The sequence below is a fragment of the Nicotiana tomentosiformis genome, chromosome 5, assembly GCF_000390325.3.
Source record: "Nicotiana tomentosiformis chromosome 5, ASM39032v3, whole genome shotgun sequence".
Taxonomy (NCBI): Eukaryota; Viridiplantae; Streptophyta; class Magnoliopsida; order Solanales; family Solanaceae; genus Nicotiana; species Nicotiana tomentosiformis.
Genome location: NC_090816.1, coordinates 101,263,896 through 101,285,498, shown reverse-complemented (window position 1 = coordinate 101,285,498; position 21,603 = coordinate 101,263,896). Strand labels below are relative to the sequence as shown.

The 21,603-nt window shown below is 42.0% G+C and overlaps 1 protein-coding gene across 1 annotated transcript; it reads left to right on the top strand.

Annotated features, from left to right (window-relative positions):
* Nucleotides 1-2,247: 2,247 nt before the first annotated feature.
* LOC138892883 (uncharacterized) lies at nucleotides 2,248-5,099 on the top strand. The gene is made up of 4 exons (XM_070176635.1): nucleotides 2,248-2,572; nucleotides 2,811-3,428; nucleotides 3,924-4,114; nucleotides 4,689-5,099. Exons 1-4 carry the CDS (start codon nucleotides 2,248-2,250, stop codon nucleotides 5,097-5,099), a joined length of 1,545 nt encoding a protein of 514 aa, XP_070032736.1.
* The last annotated feature ends 16,504 nt before the right edge of the window (nucleotides 5,100-21,603 follow it).

Here is a 21,603-nt window from a genome sequence, read left to right as displayed (position 1 = left end):
ACAGGTTGAGTTATTTACTCCATGTTTCTTTCATGTCTTTTATATACTATTGTCATGCCTTACATAATCGGTACTTTATTTGTACTAACATCCCTTTTACCTGGGGATGCTGCGTTTCATGCCCGCAGGTCCCGATAGACAGGTTGAGAGTCCTCCTAGTAGGCTATCAACTCAGCAGAAGGTGTTGGTGCACTCCACTTGCTCCGGAGTTGCCTATCTGGTCAGTATGATTTGGACATTTATTGATTGGTATGGTGGAGCCATATCGCGAACTTTATGACATTTATGTACTCGTAGAGGCTTGTAGACAGATATCATGTATATGAATATTCGTATGGCCTTGCCGGCCTATGTTTTGAGTATACAAATGATCATGTCGGCCTTATAGGCCCGTATGTCGCATGCATAAGATTCTATATCATGTTTAGCCCATGTCGAGTATTCTCTTATGTTTAATTCTAGTTATCTCATGATGGACTTTCCGGTTCATTTACTCATGATAATATGATAAGAAGGATACGTTACGTTGGTACTCGGTTGAGTTAGGCACCGGGTGCCCGTCGTGGCCCTACGGTTTGGGTCGTGACATTATAAAAGTTTCATGATTCACAAACCTATTCAGACTCACAGGTTGAGTCATTTACTCCTTGTTTCTTTTATGTCTTTTACATACTACTTTCAATGCCTTACATACTCAGTACATTATTCATACTGACGCTCCTATTGCTTGAGGCCTGCATTTCATGTCCGCAGGTGCAGGTAGACAGGTTGATGGTCCCCTTTCTTAGGATCCTTGCTCAGCGAGAGTGGGTGTGCTCAAGTTGATCCGGAGCTGCTATTGGGTTTTGGTATGATACTTTTGTATACATATATGAGTATGACTGGGCCCAGTTCTGTCCTTTATACAATTGTATACTCTATTAGAGGTCTATAGATAGTCATGTATAGTTGGATAGTATGGGGCATTGTCGGCTCGCCCTACCGTATAACATATATATATGTACATATGTCTTTTGGGCATATTTTCTCGCGTATGTTATTCACATGATTCAGTAGTTTATTGCCAGATTTTATGCATGACCTACACTTATTCCATGTTTTATCTTAGACCTATGCTTAGGGGTGTTCGACAGGTAGACTCGGGCACTCGTCATGGGCCATCGGTTGGGTCGTGACAAAAGTGGTATCAGAGTAGTTTTGTCCTAGGGTTGTCTACAACGTGTCTAGTAGAGTCTTGTTTACGAGTGTGTTGTGCATAGCATTTATAAACATGAGGCTACAGGACATATAGAATGTTACCCTCCCTTCTTATCTTAGATCGTGCGATATAAAGATTCATTTTCCTAACGATATGTTATGTTTTTAGCGATGCCTAAGAAGGCTACAGCCGCCGAGAAGGGCAAGTCCGTGGATGATGAGACTACAAGTCGAGCGCCACTTGTTACCGGGGCTTGGGGAGAGTCATATAGTGAGACTCCATCTCAAACTTCACATACCCTACCCTCTACGGAGGAGATCCGAGGGGCCCCAGCTCCAGCGCCCGCCCTAGAACCTCCAGTTCCTCAGCCAGATGCCTCGGTTCAGAAGATGAGAGATGCTATTCAGCTATTGACTCGATTAATAACTGCACATGTTCAGCGCCAGGAGGCAGGTATTGGTCATGCAGATAGGGCCATCAGTGCGAGGGTTCGCGATTTTATTAATTTGGACCCTCCCGTATTCACTGGAGCAGATCCTAAGGAGGACCCTCAGGTATTTATCGATAGGATGTAGAGAACTTTGAGGGTAATGAAGGCCACTACAACTGAGTTAGTTGAGCTAGCTTCCTATAGGCTTCGAGATGTTGCAGTTAATTGGTACGAGTCTTGGGAGTTGTCCAGAGGTGAGGATGCCCTTCCAACAGTATGGCAGGAGTTTATAGAGGCTTTTCTTCGTCATTATTTGCCACCAGAGCTTAGACGGGCTAGAGTTGATAGATTCTCGACCCTTCGGCATGGTAATATGAGTGTTCGGGAGTGCAACCTTCAGTTTGATTCTTTGACTAGGTATGCTCCCACTATTGTAGCTAAGATGGAGGATCGAGTTCATCGGTTCGTGATGGGGTTGGAGCCGTACCTGCTTAATAATTGTATGTCGGTTTCACTTCAGCTAGGCATTGATATTTCTCGTATTCAGGCATACGCTTAGAGTGTAGAGGAGCGTAAGCAGAAGTAGAGGGCCGGTCGTGAGCATGATAGGGTATAGAGTATGAGAGCGAGATCTTCAGGCCATTCTGATGAGTTCCGAGGTGGTCAGAGACAGCCGAGGTATCCAGCCCAGCTGTCGGCTAGTGCACCCCCTCAGTTTGCCGATAGGAGATTTGATCGTTCCATATATTTAGGTCCTAGTCAGAATTCCAGGACCTCTAATTCTCAGTATAGGGGTGAGTCGAGTCAGATGAGGCCGCCTTTGCCACGATGTGCTCAGTGTGGTAAGCAGCATGCTGGGCAGTGCCATGTAGGGTTGGATGTTTGTTATACTTGTGGTTATCCAGGCCACGTTATGAGAGATTGTCAGACGAGAGGTGGTGCAGGTATAGTTCAGCCAACGAGATCTGTAGCTGGTTCATCATCATCAGTACCCCCCCCCCGAGCAAGGATCAAAGGCACCAGCTGGTCGTGGCAGAGGTAGAAGTGGAGCATCTAGCTAGAGCGGTCCTCAGAACCGTATTTACGCATTAGCGGGTCGACAGGATCAAGAGTCATCACTCGATGTTATTATAGGTATATTATCAGTCTCCTTATATGATGTATATGTATTGATTGATCCAGGTTCCACCTTATCATACGTCACTCTGTTGGTTGCTAGTAAGTTTGGGATAGAACCTGAGTTGATTGAGCCTTTTGAGGTGTCTATACCTGTTGGGCATCCAGTGATAGCTAGACGGGTATATAAAGACTGTATAGTAGTAGTTCATAGTCGTTCTATAGTAGCAGACCTGATCAAGTTAGATATGGTGGAATTTGATGTTATAATGGGTATGGATTGGTTGGTTTCTTCTTATGTTTGCGTTGATTGTAGATCAAAGATGGTTCGGTTCCAGTTTCCAGGGGAGCCAGTTCTGAAGTGGAAAGGTAATATATCGCCGAAAGGTAGATTTATTTCATATATCAAGGAAAGGAAGATGATCAGAAAGAGCTATATTTATCACTTAGTTCGGGTACAAGATGTGAAAGCAGAGTCACCGACCCTTCAGTCTATCCTGGTGCTTAATGAGTTTCCCGATGAACTTCTAGGCCTTCCGCCAGAGCGGGAGATTGAATTTGCTATTGACATATTACCAGATACTCAGCCGATATCTATTCCTCCTTATAGAATGGAACCTGCAGAGCTAAGAGATTTGAAAGAACAACTGAGGGATTTGCTTGAAAAAGGCTTTATCAGACCTAGTACGTCACTGTGGGGAGCACCTATGTTATTTGTGAGAAAGAAAGATGGTTCCTTGCGAATGTGTATTGATTATAGACAGTTGAATAAGGCGACGAACAAGAATAAGTACCCGCTCCCGAAGATTGATGATTTATTTGATCAGTTGCAGGGTGCCAGGTATTTCTCAAAGATAGACTTGAGGTGTGGGTACCATCAGGTAAGGGTTAAAAAGAAAGATATTCCGAAGACAACATTCAGGACCAGATACTGGCACTTTGAGTTACGAGTTATGTCGTTCGGGTTGACCAATGCCCCAGCAGTATTCATAGACTTGATGAACCGTGTGTTTAGACCCTTTCTAGATCATTTCGTGATTGTATTTATAGATGATATTTTTGTTTACTCCCATTCAGAGACTGAGCATGCAAATCATTTACGTACTGTGCTCAGAGTTTTACAAGAAATGAAGTTGTACGCAAAATTCTATAAATGTGAATTCTGGTTGAATTTTGTAGCTTTCCTTGGTCATTTTATTTCAGATGAAGGTATTCGGGTTGATACACAGAAGATTGAGGCAGTGAAGACGTGGCCAAGTCCCACAACACCAACGAAGGTTCGTAGCTTCCTGGGTTTGGTAGGTTATTACAGGAGATTTGTAGAGGGCTTTTCTTCTCTTTCAGCACTATTGACAAAGCTGACTCAGAAGGTAACTAAGTTTCAGTTGACTGATGCTTGTGAGCGGAGTTTCCAGGCGTTGAAGGACAAATTGACTTCAGCACCGGTTCTGACACTCCCAGAGGGGACCGATGGTTATGCTATCTATTGTGGCGCTTCGGGCATTGGATTGGGTTGTGTACTGATACATCATGGTAAGGTTGTAGCTTATGCTTCTAGACAACTAAGAAAGCACGAGAAGAATTACCCGACCCACGATTTAGAGTTAGCCGCGATAATTCATGAACTAAAGATGTGGAGGCACTATTTGTATGGCATTCATGTTGATATCTATACGGATAATAAGAGCCTTCAGTATGTCTTCAAGCAAAAGGAATTGAATTTTACGTCAGAGGTGATAGTTGGAGCTACTAAAGGACTATGATGTTGATATTTTATACCATCCGGGGAAGGCGAATGTAGTAGCCGATGCCCTCAGCTGTAGATCAATGGGTAGCCTATCATATTTACAGCCAAAGAAAAGTAAGATAGCCTATGAGATTCATCAGCTAGCCAACCTGGGAGTTTGATTACTAGATTCAGGTGATACCAGAGTTATTATTCAGGACACAACAACATCCTCTTTAGTAACTGAAGTAATTGAACGCCAGTATGAGGATCCTGTGCTAGCTCATTATAGGGATACAACGCCAGTAGACGGTCAGGCTGAGCGTACTATTCAGACACTTGAGGATATGCTATGGAATTATGTGATGGACTTCAGGGGTAGCTGGAATGAGCATCTTCCGCTTATTGAGTTCGCGTATAATAATAACTATCATTCTAGCATTCAGATGGCTCCATACGAAGCTCTTTACGGACGAAAGTGTAGGTCACATATCGAATGGTTCGAAGTTGGGAAAGCCAAGTTAGTAGGACCAAAGTTGGTACAACAGACAGTTGAGAATATTAAGCTTATACGGGAAAGGCTATTAGCAACTCAGAGTCATCAGAAGTCCTTTGCAGATAATCGATGACAAGACTTGGAGTTTCAGGTAGACGACTGGGTATTCCTAAAGGTATCACCGATGAAAGGCGTTATGAGATTCGGTAAGAAAGAAAAGCTTAGCCCTTGGTATATTGGACCTTATAATATTATACACAGAGTAGGCCAAGTAGCATATGAGTTAGACTTGCCTTCCAACTTGGAGTCTGTATATCCAGTCTTTCATGTGTCTATGCTCCATAAGTGTATTGGAGATCCCTCTAAATTCATTCAGTTGACGATGTTCAGGTTACGGAGCAATTATCATATGAGGAAGCTCCCATTGCTATACTAGATAGACAAGTTATGAGATTGAGAACTAAGGATGTAGCATCGGTTAAAGTACTTTAGAGAAACATTAATATGGAGGAGATTACTTGGGAAGCTGAAGAAGACATGAAGACTAGGTATCCTCACTTGTTTCCATTTCCAAAGGAGGATCGAACTGAGACATCACAACCTTTAGGTACGTATATGATACTAGATTCTTATGTTAGTTACTGTCATTGGTCGTGTTAGGCCATTGGTGTTATTGATGATTGTGACCCTATGTGGCTTTTTATTTTTGAATTTTCTGCATGACAGGTTGGCACTAGTACCGTTATAGAGAAGACTCTACTAGAATTTCTATAGATCTCTAAGAGTTAACATTAGAGGACGAATATTTCTGGGGGGGGGGGTGTTACATCCCGTGCTTTCGGTCTATGGCTTGAGTGGCTCGACATATATAAATAGACCCGAGCCATGAAAGAATTTTGGTCATATCTAAGTATGCAAAAAAAGAGCACGATGTATAAAAAGATAAAGTCTCAAAACGATTCTAGTGGTTTTATATAGGGAGTGGACAATTCATATTTTTTTATATAGGGGAAGTGGACCCCACGGTCCAAGGGGTTATAATTGTCTTAATATACTACTTGAATTAAATTAGTTTCTTAGTGAGAATAAAGGCAGCAATGAAAGTTAGTTCTTTCTTACAGTATGAAGAGTTCTTTTACTTGAATTGAGGAAGCAAATTTATTAACCATAGCACATTATTCAATTCATATAAACCCTTCAATTCATATAAACCCCATCTCAATCAACTAGAAGACCTTTACAATTGCACCTTACAGACATCTATCTCTAAGGAAATTGTATTGCAATTTTCTTCTTGGTTTGGAAGATTTGTGTGTAAAGGTGTTGGGAAGGCTTATCTCCAGTTCATCTTATCCCCTTTCTTCAAATAATTAAGGTAAGAATTCAACAATCCTTGTAGATAAGTTTATCTTGAACTTAGAGAAATCCGCTTTAATTTCTTATTGATGTAGAAATAAAGGTTCTTGTAGTGTATTTGAGGAGGATTTGGTTGTGTTAAAGGGTTGAAAATATAGTTATAAATATATATATGTGTTGTTATCCTTCTGTTCAAGGTAATATCATATGCTTCTCCATGTATTTGAGGTCATTTGGATCATAGTTTGGTTATTGATGAAGTGTTGTAGTTGTTGAATGGTTTTGAGTGATTTCTTAAGGTATCCTATGGCTGAAAATTGCGAAGTATAGTTGTTTGTGATGGTGGTTGTATTGTGAGTAGAGGAGAAGATCTAGTAGTGTTGAATTGCCATTGTAGGATGAGATGAAACTTATGCACCCTAAGTGTTCGATAAAATGTCGTAGTGAATCCAATTCTTGGTTTATTGATTCGATTGTGATCCAAATCATTTATACAATGTAGATTATCATTCATAGAGCGTACGGGAACTCGTGAGCTATCGCTATCCAAGCAATAAAGGTATGTTGAGGCTATCCCTTCTTTCCTTTTGGCATGATCCATGCGATACAAACGAAGCAGGCAAACACACAACTTTCATAAATACCTATATTCATAGAAGCACTAGGAATACCTATGTTGTTGATTCCCCATGCGTCTTATTATTATATCTTCTATTCATGGGTCTCAGAAAAATACGTAGTTGATAAAGTTTATCCAAAGGTATATTGATCTTATGACATTCTGAGAGAACTTATTGACTTACTTCATTATGCATTGCATTCATTTATATATGTACATTTACCTATGACCAGATGGTGTTATATACACGTATATTATATGTATATGGGATATGGGAAAAGCTTACGGTGTTATATACGCACCACCACATGATCAGTTTGTATATGTTGGTGATTTTGCCCACAGAGGCCGAGATGATATGATGGGATACCCTCAGAGGCTTGATGATGTTATGTACATATATACCTATGCATGATATGGGATTTATATGCATATGCATGACATTATAAAATTTTCATGATTCACAAAGCTATTCAGACTCACAGGTTGAGTCATTTACTCCTTATTTCTTTATGTCTTTTACATATTATTTTTCATGCCTTACATACTCGGTACATTATTCGTACTGACGCCCCTATTGCTTGGGGCCTACGTTTCATGCCCGCAGGTGTAGGTAGACAGGCTGACGGTCCCCCTTCTTAGGATCCTTGCTCAGCGAGAGTTGGTGTGCTCCAATTGATCCGGAGCTGCTATTGGGTTTTGGTATGGTACTTTTGTATACATATATAAGTATGACGGGGCCCAGTTCCGTCCTTTATTCAGTTGTACACTCAATTAGAGGTCTGTAGACAGTCATGTATAGTTGGATAGTATGTGGCCTTGTCGGATCGCACTACCGTATTCCGTATATATATGTACATATGTCTTTTGGGCATATTTTCTCGCGTATATTATTCACATGATTCAGTAGTTTATTGCAAGATGTTATCCATGACCTACACTTATTCCATGTTTTATCTTAGACCTATGCTTAGGGGTATTCGACAGGTAGACTCGGGCACTCGTCATGGACCATCGGTTGGGTCGTTTAACGAGGCAACAATAAATTGTGCTAACTTAGAATTAAAGGCTGGTTGCAAACAGGTATCGGAGATCATGACAACAGCATTCGAGGCCTCTCTATGATCGGCCCTAAACACTAGGGGGCATCACACTCGGATAACGATTTTAGCAAGGAAATAAACTTTTTGATTGAATGGTCTCGGCTCGGTCGATAGGATTTACTGTAAGGGCCAAATGGTCGAATGAACTGTGCCCACATAGACTGCTCAATCCCTGACATAAAGTTTGTACGCATATGTACTCGTATATATTATGCACAGAAATAAAAGGAAGTCTCTACCTTGCGGATAAACATCTTGTCCCTTAAAATTTTTCTTTTCTTTCTGAATTTCCTACATTCGATCCCCTAAAGGTATCAAACCCAAGGGCTGCCTTTATTTGGGTTCAAACAATCACTCCCACTCGGGGACTGCCATCCAGAAACAAACTTGGATGGCCCGGGCTATCAGAGCCCGGGGGCACAAGACCTATTAGGCAGCGCCCGATCCTTAAAGACTACGGCCATCCCCATTCGGGGACTGTTATCTTAGGCAAGTCCGGATAACTTGAGGTTACAAGCCCACAGGGCAACACCCGAACTAAAAGGCTACGGCCATATTAAAATGGCTCGGAGACGTCCGAGACCCGTAACAAAAAACAATAATGCCTTGAAAAATTTCTTAACCGATCCTAAAGGCTACCCTTGGCAAACTATAATCTAAAAAATCATAAGTACTTTAGGGAAAAGTTATGGTCATAACCCTCACGATGCCTTAAACAAAATAATGTCGAAGGCAAGGCCTGTTCGAACCTCCGAACATGACCTAACTATTTCATGCTAAGACATTTCGATCTTTGCAAACATAAAGAATAAAGCAAAGGATAACAAAACTCAGAAATTATCGAAGGGAAAAGTAAGACTTGTACACATAGTCTTTACAAAGACCAAACGGCCTTGACAAAAAAGTACAAAAGTACAAAAATACAAAAAATAAAGAAAAATGTACAAGGCACTTAAATGGCCCGGTCTTCACCGGAGCCCTCCTCGTCGCTAGGATCTTCGGAGTATCCTCCACCCTCGGATCCGCTCAAACCTTGGGAGCCTTCTTCATCCTCGGGATAAGTCAAATTCTTGGCCTCGACTTCGAGCCCCTTAGCATTCTCAATTTTGGCCGACAAGTCGAAACCCCGAGCATGAATCTCCTCAAGGGCCTCTCTTCGGGATTGCCGCTTTGCATGCTCGAAGATATCCTTCGTTCGATCTTGGGCCGCCTCGGCATCGGCCTTGTATTAGGCCACCATCTCATCGGCATCGGCTTTAACCACGAAGACCACCGACTTGGCCGTTTCAAGCTCCTTTGTAAGATTTTCTCGATCAGAGACTGCCGCACTTAGCTCAAACTGGAGCTCCTCAAACTATTTGGCCTGTACCTCGGTCTTTTTCTTTGCCGCTCGAAGCTGGGTCTCGGTCGAAGTCAGCTGCGCCCGAGCAGTCTCTTTTTCCGAGGCCAAACGGTCCATCATGCCTTTCCATTCATCGATCTCGGCCTTGACAACATCTATCTCAGCTCGAAGTTGGGTGATACGGTCGCTTTTCTGTTGGACCTGCGGATTCCGACCATTAGTCACCGAATCTAACTCGTCGTCACTAACCTCAAATATTTTTACCTGCTCGACCAAGTCGGCATGCTCCTTCCGAGCCACCTCCAGCTTAGCTCGGAGGGTCTTAGCCTCCCCTTCACGCTGCTCTCTAAGAAGTTTGTAAGTATCTCTCTTCTCAGTGAGCCCTCGAAACTCGGCCTCAAGTTGGTTTAGCTCGTCCCGATATCGGAGAAAAGTCTCGTGATGAAGCACTGAGGCCTGCAGACACAAAGAAAAATGTTAGGATTATCTACAAATTAGTCTAAGTATGAATTAAAGTCATCAATAGATATTTGAAGTTACCCGGTTTTATGCCTGTTGTGCTTCATTGAACAGGCAGGGCATATCTACCTCGTTCATCTTAGCTTGGTCTTCCCCGATCATAAAACACCGAAGGTAGATGGACATCCCTACGGGCGTAGAGGGGACCCGGGCATCCTACGGAATGGAGATGACGATCGACCGCTTTCGGTCGGGATCCACAATCGGAGCTAGGAACCAGTTGACCAGTTACGGGCTTGAAGAAGGCCCGCTTGTTCCCGAAGATAGACTCTTCTTCGGCACCTCCAAGTCACCCAACCTGGTGACGTCCTCCGTGGCGGTAGAATCCACGCCATCAAAAAAGCCGCAGAGGGGGTCTTTCACCGTCTGAGTCTCGTTGTACATGGACTCAGTGAACAAAGGCGACTCAATGATGTCTATCACACCAAATGCTTCCTTCAGGGCGTTTCCCACATCCCAAGAAACTTCGGCTACGGCCTCCTCCTCGTCCTCCCTAACTTGAGGTAGATCGACCTCGCCTCTCTCTGGTTCGGAAGCTCCTTGCCCTTTGAGTCATGATGACACGCGGGCTGTCACGACCCAAAATCCACTGTAGATCGTGATGCCGCCTAACTCCGCCGTCAGGCAAGCCAACGGTAATTTACTAATTTAATTACCTATCTTTATTACCTTTGAAATCAAAATTTCCATTAACTAATTAGTATAAAATACGATTTACAGAGTGAAACAATGATAGTTATGTGAACTGTCGTACCAAACATCAAGTAGGAACCCCCAAAACCCGGTGTCACAAGTGCATGAGCATCAACTAGGAAAAAGATGATAAATGCAATATCTGTCTGGAATACAAATTAGACCGGAGTATATAAATAACTTTGATGGAGACTTTGTAGCTGCGGATTCGTAGCATGGAATGCAGCTCACTATAAGTCCCCGCGAAAGCAGCGCCTCTGTGCCCAAAAATCACTAGACATATATGTACCTGCACAAAAATGTGCAGCAAGTGTAGTATGAGTACGTAAACAACATGTACCCAGTAAGTATCAAGTCTAATCTCGAAGAAGTAGTGACGAGAGGTCGACTTTAACACTCACTATGGGTCAATAATATTAAAATAGAAATATTTAACTAGACATGGTTGATGTGAATAACAATAATTTTTCTTAACAAGCAGGAAAAAATAATTCTTTCAAATTCAATAATTTCCAATTAATCAATTATCTTCACAAGCAGCAATAGGATGTCAAGGTATCGTGTAATTATTATTATTAAGCACAATCTTCTGCCGAGGTCGTACGTCCCGATCCAAAGTGTCGTGTACACTGCCGCGGGACGTGCGGCACGATCCATAAATGCATCTATACTGCCAAGGCGTTCGGCCCGCTCCACAAGAAAGGAGGACATTTTTTTATGAACCTCCGGAATGAGAAATTATTAAAAGGCTGACATATAAGGATGTACAATTTCTATTAACAGTCAAGTAATTTGCACAAAAATTCAAGTATGCGAAATTTTGGTCTTTTACTCTTTCCTCTAACAATTTCCAATATAATTCCAATACTTTAATTAAATAAAAGATGCAATTATTACAAGTAATTCATGCTTTGATTCCTAAAATACTCGGACATAGCATAATTAGTAGCTACGCACGGACTCTCGTCACCTCGTGCGTACATAGACCCCATAATTAGCAACAATTATTAATTTAAATCACCTATGGGGTAAATTTCCTCTTACAAGGTGAGACAAGAGACTTACCTCGCTCCGAAGTTCCATAGTCGGCTCCAACGCCACTCTAACACCTCAAACCGATGCTTGTCGATTCAAAACTATGCAAACAATGTGTAAATCAATCAATAAATGTTCTAATACCCATTACTAATGAATTCAAATAATTTCCAACTCCTCTCGAAAAGTCGATAAAAATTTACCCTTAGGCCTACGTGCCTGGAGTCCGAAATATTTCAAAGATAATTTTTATCCATAACACCACGAACTCGATTATATTATTTATTCCAAATTTCATGTCCAATTTCGTGGTAAAAATTCAAAAATACCAATTTTTAGGTTTTTCTTCAAAATCCTAAATTTCTACAAATTTTCATGAATTTACAAGCCTAAATTCGTATATTTAACTCAGAAGTGGTAGAAATCACTTACCTCATTATTGACAATGAAAATGGTGCTCCAAAATCGCACCAAGGTCGGCTCTCATGGATGAAATTAAATTAAAAATGGCCAAAACCACGTTTTATTAAAAACTTCACTGCCCAGCCACGATTTCCGCTTCTGCGTCCTAGAAGGTCGCTCCTGCAACCGCCGCTTCTGCTGTTCCAAGTCTCGCACCTGCGAGAACCAATGTCCAGGTCGCCCGCCGCTTCTGCGGCCCGTATGCGCATCTGCGCCCCCCGCTTCTGCGATGCCCACTCCGTAGATGTGGTCCCGCTTCTGCGGAGAGATGACCGCATATGTGTTCCCAACATTGCCCCATGAAACCCGCTCCTGCGCTTGCCTAGCCGCTTTTGCGGCATTGCACCTGCTGCCCTTTTTCCGCAGGTGCGATTGCACTAGCAATCAGAAACTTTCCAGCATTACCTTATTTTAAAAATCGATCCGTTAACCTTCCGAAATCCACCCGAGACCCTCGGGATCCCAACCAAACATACCAACAAGTCCTAAAATATCATACGAACTTAGTCGAGCCTTTAGATCACATAAAACAACACTAAAAACATGAATCACCCTCCAATTCAAACTTAATGAACTTTGAAACATCATACTTCTACAATCGATGCCAGATTGACCTCAAATTTTGCACACAAGTCATAATTGATATTACGGAACTACTCCAACTTTTGGAATTGAAATCCGACTCTGATATCAAAAAGTTCACTCACGGTCAAACTTCTCAAAATCATCCAAATTTTCAACTTTCGCCAATTGACGCCGAAATGACCTACGGACCTCCAAATCAACGTCCGGACACGTTCATAAGATCATAATCACCATACAAAACTATTCCCAAGACCGGAATCCCAAACGGACATAGATAACATCAAAATCCATTCCAACCCAAACTTAAGAAATTCTTAAACCTTCAAAATGCCAACCTTCTGTAATAAGCACTGAAATACTCCCTAGCCACCCAATTCTCGACCCGAACATACGCCCAGGTCATAAATCATCATACGAACCTAGTGGAACCTTCAAATCCCGATTCCGAGATCATTTACTAAAAATCCAAACCTTAGTCAATTCTTCCAACGTAAAGTTTCTGAATTTTGTATTTTCTCCCCGAATCAACTCCAAACATCCCGAAATTCGATTCCGACCACGTGTACAAGTCATAATACCTGAAGTGAAGCTACTCAAGGACTCAAACCGCCAAACGACGTGCTAGAGCTCAAAACGACCGGTCGGGTCGTTACATTCTCCCCCGCTTAAACATACGTTCATCCTCGAATGTGTTAGGAATTGCTCCGAAGTTGCCCAAAATCACTGTTTAACACTTTGTGCACCTTCCCGTGCCATCACAATTCTAGTTTGGCACCTCAGCTAGAGCCGGACTTAAGGTCCTCTCTTTTATTCAATCTATAAGCCTTAGACCCAAATTCCAACCTCCGAATTTCTTTACAATACCTTATTCTAACATACGAACACTGTATCAATCACTACACAGTGTGCTAAAACACGATTTTGCATCTATGCAAAAATTACACCACGCACCACATAACTCATTTGCCCAAGGCAACATCCTCCGACCATAATAACTGGAATTTCACGAACCTGATGCTCTCAATACACCTCATAATACAAATAAGCCCGGTTTCAATCCTCATAATACTGCCATGACAGAGAAGATGTGTAAAAATTCATAACCACCTGCTAAATCAATCAAATCATGGAGTCGCTTCTCCTAACAAGGACCATAGCCTCATTCTAAACCGAATAACGTTATTCTCTCTCTAATGTACTTATTTAAATCTGATTGCACTAAATTTCAGGTCCAATAGTCTCGTCTCACCCAGAATAAGTTACACAGGTAATAAGCCATCTCAACCACTGACCAAGATCTCATATGACGCCAAAAATGCACCAATAGGCTACGAACTTGAATGAGATATATAAGGAAAACGAACTTTGAAATGGAGCTTCCCACCCCGTGTGACGAATAAAATGGTCGAACAGATGCTATGAACTCTCCTCAGAGGATGAGAAACAAAAATACACTGAATCAAATATATGTAACCGTACTCAACATCTCACTGTTGCGGCGTGCAACCCGATCCAGCATGACACTCAAGAAGAAAACACACACATCAAGTTGTAACGCTTATTCTTACGAAATACATGAATATCGATCACAAGCATGCCCAGTGCATAGTACAAATCCTTGGAAGGGGAATAGCGCCACACGTTACGAAACTCAAGCACAACTAAGGTGCGATAAATGACCTGTATATCGAGAGCTATCATGCTCATATAACACCGCGAGCTACACGGGACCTCAACACATGTGCGGATAATCAAGCCATTTCACAACCCACATGGCACAATATAGGCTACACAGAATAACTGACGACGGAAATAACATCTAATGCCCGACGACTCCTTCGTATGAAATGTTATGACGAATGAACACGTCCGACCTTACGTAGAGCAGACATTCACCTTAGACCCACAAACAGACCTCAAATCGATTCTGATCATACCATACTGGGCTAACAACCTTTCAAGGATACACAATGGCCCATTTTATGACACACACGAGCAGCCGTACCAATCCGGAACAAACTCCCACACTAACAATAGTACCCAAAATCTATATACTTGGTTTTAATCCTTAGCAATCAAGTGACTAATATAACACACTTATACAGATTTCCCCATGGGCTACGCTCCCATAACCTTCCACTCAGGTAGCAAAGTCCGTACATCCATACCACCTATCATTAAAATTCCGTAAAACAAATTAAGAATCCGCAATTCATTACACAAGGCCTCTTACATAGTACGCCGTCCCCAGATCACACTAAAGAAAATGCCAACTTACTCTGAACACTTGCTTATCCGAGCTCGTGACATTCTAATCAACACTGAACCGCAACCTTGACCTTCAATGTCCAATTCCCATGCCGCTCACTGCACCTATCATGCTGCTACGCAATAATACACGTAATCACCATAACCCTTGAACTACTAGTGGAATAAGTCACTCCATTGACAAGAAACCTTTCACTTAGCTCATTTCCGAAGAACCAATGCAATACATAACTGAATTCCCAGACCGCGAAGATATACCAACCTCAAGTCGCGATCTAAACTTCCATAAATATTTCGGAATATATTTACACAACAAGACCGTTTGAATTAAATACCTCTCGAATCAATCGAGTTATGGTGGCTGTCAAGCCCAGGAGTACAACCACAAATCATATGTATAAATTCACGCTGAAGGAACTGATCACTGCCACAATCATGCTGATTCAACCATTACTAACTGGCCTAAATTCTTCAAATTCACTCTTGACTTGCCTTAGAAATACTAGAAGCTCCATTCAAACATAACAAACTAAATCCACACTCATACTGAGTGACACGCATTACGAGACTACATCATCTCAATACTCATAACTCATCTCATACCTTCCTCATGCGCACAATGACACTCCTAACCGGTATACCTATTCCCGCAAATCTGAAGCTATTTCTTCCTTTCCTCCAATACCGCACTGCATACCTGATGATAACATAAAACACTCCAAGTCCCATTCACAATCCCCTGCAGAAACTTGATCCTTAACCACACAACGGACCCGAAATCCTTATGTACTAGACTTAAATTCTTGAACTCACTAGACCATTGTTAAGAGTCACCCACTCTGACCTGGTCTTGAATATAACCAAACTCCATTGCCCTACTAGTGCATGAATACCCTCACAAAGAAGCAACCGGCTAAATCCTTGCACATTACCTCCACAAGAAGCATAACTCCTAGTCTTCCCAAAATCTGCACCTGAATCGATAAGATGAAATATAGAACACATTTATCAATTTCTCTGCTCGAATTACCCCTGATGTTTCCTTTTTATTAGTCACAAATAATCCACCAATGTGCCGATAATCGGAAGCTACACAAGACGACAACCACGCGATCCAATCGTAGATGGTGGGGCTCCCCCACTTAGCTTTAAGCTACCATCATATAATATAGAGCCTACAACTATTCCTCCTTCTCATTTACCATGATACCGCGCCGTTAACCGCCAAATTTCTCAAAGTCTTTTGTTAAGCTTTTCATGAACATTCCGAATCATTCGCCCATCTCATTTCGACCTCTTACCCATTCCAAATAAAATCCATAGGCCAAATCACCCTCCATCACGATTCCCAAAACTTTCCCAAGGCATGTGGTTATCATTCCACAAAATCCATATGTTAATTTGCCACTCTTACTTCGGTTAAACCATCTCCTATAAGCAACTTCTCAATCTCTTCTTTTCATACTTGACCTACTAGTACTTCAACCACCACGAAACGCTTCCCGCCATGTCCTCCCTCTTACTTTGCTGCCCAAACATTGCATCAAATCAAAATCCATCTCTATAACACCTGAACCAATAAATTGCTACCAACTTTAAGCCTCCTGGAAGGTCATCTTACTCGAGCCATCACATTAGAAATACCAATTCGATTCTAGATCGCTGCACACAACTATCTCTGGCAACCACTTCTCAGGCACCATTTCACAACACCCTGCCCCGAAAGCTAAATCCAAGATGACCGTAACACCGATGAACCGTAATGCGTTCAAACAAGGACGACAACACCGTATCACAATGAAAATTCCACCACGCTCAAAAATATCAAGTCTCGTTACTTTATCAACCAAGCATGGACATATATAGTCTGATTGCCTTTCCTCCGCTGGAATTAAATGTTGAACCCCTTAATCATGCACTGAGAAATCCTCTCTTCAAGCCATTCACTGCCTCAACACATAAACAAGCACCTTACCATTACACCAAAATTGTGCGATAACAACGCATAGACATCGTAGCAACCCGTGCATGGTTTCGAAACTATAGAAAATATCGATACTGAGCTGGAACAAAAGAACATCCTTCCGCAAGGCGACAATAATAACTTGTTTGAGTGTGCATGGAGAAACATCCTGCACCACGTTTGTAGCACCATTACAACTCCTCGATGCCCAATTGACACGAGAGCTTAACATCATATAAGAATGAGTAGGAAGGAAATAAAGGCACAAGCCTAAATGGAATCAAACTGCACGATAAAGGAATCAAGAAGGGAAATGCTCCTAACAGCCCTGTAGCCTCTCGAAGATAAGTAAAGACGTCTATGTATTGATCCGCAAGACTCTACTAGACTTGCTCATGACTCGTGAGACCTAAGTGAACCTAGAGCTCTGATACCATATTGTCACGACCCAAAATCTACTGTAGATCGTGACGGCACCTAACGCCGCCGTCAGACATGCCAATGGTAATTTACTAATTCAATTATCCAACTTTATTACCTTTGAAATCAAAATTTCCATTAACTAATTAGTATAAAATAGTATTTACAAAGTGAAACAATGATAGTTATGTGAACTGCCGTACCAAACATCCAGTAGGAATCCCCAAAACCCGGTGTCACAAGTGCATGAGCATCAACTAGGAAAAAGATGATAAATGCAACATCCGTCTGGAATACAAATTAGACAGGGGTATATAAATAACTTTGATAGAGACTCTGTAGCTGTGAATTCGTAGCATGAAATGTAGCTCACCGTAAGTCACCGTGATAGCTGCGCCTCTGCGCCCAAAAGATCACTAGACATATATGTACTTGCACAAAAATGTACAGCAAGTGTAGTATGAGTACGTAAACAATGTGTATCCAATAAGTATCAAGTCTAATCTCGAAGAAGTAGTGACGAGAGGTCGACTTTGATACTCACTATGGGTCAATAATATTAAAATAGAAATATTTAACTAGACATGGTTGATGTGAATAACAATAATTTTTCTTAACAAGCGGGAATAAATAATTCTTTCAAATTCAATAATTTTCAATTAATCAATTATCTTCACAAGCTGCAATAGGATATCAAGGTATCGTGTAATTATTATTATTAAGCACAATTTCTGTCGAGGTCGAACGGCCCGATCCAGAGTGTCGTATACACTACCGAGGGACGTGCGTCACAATCCATAGATGCATCTATACTGCCGAAGCGTTCGGCCCTCTCCACAAGAAAGGAGGACATTTTCTTATGAACCTCCGGAATGAGAAGTTATTAAAAGGCTGACACATAAGGATGTACAATTTCTTTTAACAATCAAGTAATTTGCACAAAAATTCAAGTATGCAAAATTTCGGTTTTTTACTCTTTCCTATAACAATTTTCAATATAATTCCAGTACTTTAATTAAACAAAGGATGCAATTATTACAAGTAATTCATGTTTTGATTCCTAAAATACTCGGACATAGCATAATTAGTAGCTACGCATGGACTCTCGTCACCTCGTACGTACGTAGCCCCCATAATTAGTAATATTTATTAATTTAAATCACCTATGGGGTAAATTCCCTCTTACAAGGTTAGACAAGAGACTTACCTCGCTTCGAAGTTCCATAGCCGGCTCCAACGCCACTCTAACACCTCAAACCGATGCTTGTCGATTCAAAACTATGCAAACAATGTGTAAATCAATCAATATGTGTTCTAATACCCATAACTAATGAATTCAAATAATTTCCAACTCTGCTCGAAAAGTCGATAAATTCACCCTTAGGCCCACGTGCCCGGATTTCGAAATTTTTCGAAGATAATCTTTACCCATAACACCACGAACTCGATTATATTATTTATTCCAAATTTCTTGTCCAATTTTGTGGTAAAAATATAAAATACCAATTTCTAGGTTTTTCTTCAAAATCCCAAATTTCTACAAATTTTCATGAATTTACAACCCTAAATTCGTATATTTAACTCACAAGTGGTAGAAATCACTTACCTCATTATTGACAGTGCAAATGGTGCTCCAAAATTGCTCCAAGGTCGGCTCTCATGCAGGAAATGAAATGAAAAATGGCCAAAACCCCGTTTTATTAAAAACCTCACTGCCCAGCCACGATTTTCGATTCTGCGTCCCAGAAGGTCGCTCCTGCAACAGTCGCTTCTGTGGCTCCAAGTCTCGCACTTGCGAGAACCCATGTCCAGGTCGCCTGCTGCTTCTGCGGCCTGTATGCACATCTGCGCCCCCCGCTTCTGCGATGCCCACTTCGCAGGTGCGGTCCCGCTTCTGCGGCGAGATGACCGCATCTGCAGTCCCAACACTGCCCAACAAAACCTGCTCCTGCGCTTGCCTAGCCGCTTTTGCGGCGTCGCACCTGTGGCCTTTTTTTCGCAGGAGCGATTGCACCAGCAACCAAAAAATTCCCAGCATTGCCTTAGTTCAAAAATCGATCCGTTAACCCTCCAAAATCCATCCGAGGCCCTCGGGACCCCAATCAAACATACCAACAAGTACTAAAATATCATACGAACTTAGTCGAGCCTTTAAATCACATCAAACAACGCTGAAAACACGAATCACCCTCCAATTCAAACTTAATGAACTTTGAAACATCAAACTTCTACAATCGATGCCGGAACCTATCAAATCACGTCCGATTGACCTCAAATTTTGCACACAAGTCATAATTGACATTACGGAACTAATCCAACATCCAGAATCGGAATCCGACCCCGATATCAAAAAGTTCACTCCCGGTCAAACTTCTCAAAATCATCCAAATATTCAACTTTCGCAAATTGATGCCGAAATAACCTACGGACCTCCAAATCAATGTCCGGGCACGCTCATAAGATTAGAATCACCATACGAAACTATTCATAGGCTCAGAATCCCAAACGGACATAGATAACATCAAAATCCATTCCAACCCAAACTTAGAAAATTCTTAAACCTTCAAAATACTAACCTTCCGTAATAAGAACTGAAATACTCCCTAGCCACCCGATTCTCGACCTGACATACGCCCAGGTCCAAAATCATCATACGAACCTATTGGAACCTTCAAATCCCAATTCTGAGGTAGTTTACTAAAAATCCAAACCTTAGTCAATTCTTCCAACTTAAAGCTTCTGAATTTAGAATTTTCTTCCCGAATCAACTCTAAACATCCCGAAATTCGATTCCGACCACGCGTACAAGTCATAATACCTGAAGTGAAGCTACTTAAGACCTCAAACTTCCAAACGACGTGCTAGATCTCAAAACGACCGATCGAGTCCTTACATGGGCCATAAGATCGAAGGCTTTATCTTCTTCTTCGGATTCGTCCCTCAACCGATAGAGTGAATCCGAAGATGGTGCTCGAGCACTGGTGCTTTCTTCTCTTCTGCCTGTCTTGGAACAGGGGACTCGGTATGTAAGTCCTCACTACCGGATGAAGGCCTCAGTGTGACGTCCTTGGGTAAACCTGCAAAAGGAAATGAAATAAGTAAGAACTTAATGACACGAGAGGAACCCAGATATTACTTACCCGGGAAAGGAATCTCACCGTGGGAATGGGCCTCCCACCGGCCCTTCGAAAGTTCTCTCCATGAGTGCTCGGAATATGGCCTTTGTAGCACGATGTACTCGACCCACTCCTTGAGTCGAGGGACTGCATTCGGGACCCGAGCGACAGATGCACCACCACAAAGCACTGATAAGAAGCAAGGAAAAAAGCATGAAATAAAATTTTGTAAGCGAAATTTCACTTACGTGATATATTCCACTTCTTGGGGAACGACATGCGATCAGCTGGGATCAAGTCCGATGTCCTCACTCGGACAAAACGGTCTAGCGAGCCTCGATCCCGATCTTCATCAATACTCGAGAACAGGGCTTTACTAGCCCGACGCGCAAGATTGATCAGTCCCCCCCCCGAATGATTTGGGGACTGTATAGACGCATGAGGTGGTCGACGGTGAACGAGCATCCCTCAATCTTGCTCACAAAGAATCGAAGAAGGATTACGATCCTCCAGAATGAATGGTGAATTTGACCGAGGCATACCTCGTATCTTTTGCAGAAGTCAATGATCACTGGATCCAATAGGCCCAGTGTAAAGGAATAAGTGTAAACACTTAAGTATCCCTCGACGTGGGTGGTGATGTATTCATCGGGTCCGGGAACCACCACGTGTTTGTCAACCTAATTGTAATCTTTTTTGATCGTAGGGAGGACCTCTTCAGTGATCGAGCATACGTATCTCGAGACCTCCTCACACCGGCCTTGCACGGGGGAAGGTTTTTCAACCTTGAAATCGGCAGTTACTGAGCATCCTCCAGGGATGAACATTCTCAATGGGGGTTCCAGTATTGGTTCCTCGACTGCAGTACGCAAAACGGTTTCCTCGGTAGCCGGCCGCGAGATAGAAAGAGTTTCTTTTTTGGGGAATAGTTTTTGAAGTCTTCGCCATATCTTTAAAAATGTAGGAAAATGAGGAAAAAGAGGAAGTTGAAGGAGTACACTTGATGGCTTGAGATGGAAACGAGCAAGGGTTCTTGCAAAGCATTTCAAGTAACCAAGTATAACTGCTAGAAAGTGTTGAAATTTCGAAGGTACAAGGGTAGAAGGTTTGAATGTAAAGTTGGAATGAACAAAGGAAGAGGTATTTATAGTATTTC

Excerpts from the sequence above, each read along its gene's own strand:
- LOC138892883 (XM_070176635.1), top strand. The coding sequence starts at position 2,248 with ATGAGAGCGAGATCTTCAGGCCATTCTGATGAGTTCCGAGGTGGTCAG. Across the intron at positions 2,573-2,810 it reads TCAGACGAGAGGTGGTGCAG|GTTCCACCTTATCATACGTC; the intron begins GTATAGTTCAGC and ends TGATTGATCCAG. Across the intron at positions 4,115-4,688 it reads TGACAAAGCTGACTCAGAAG|GACACAACAACATCCTCTTT; the intron begins GTAACTAAGTTT and ends GTTATTATTCAG.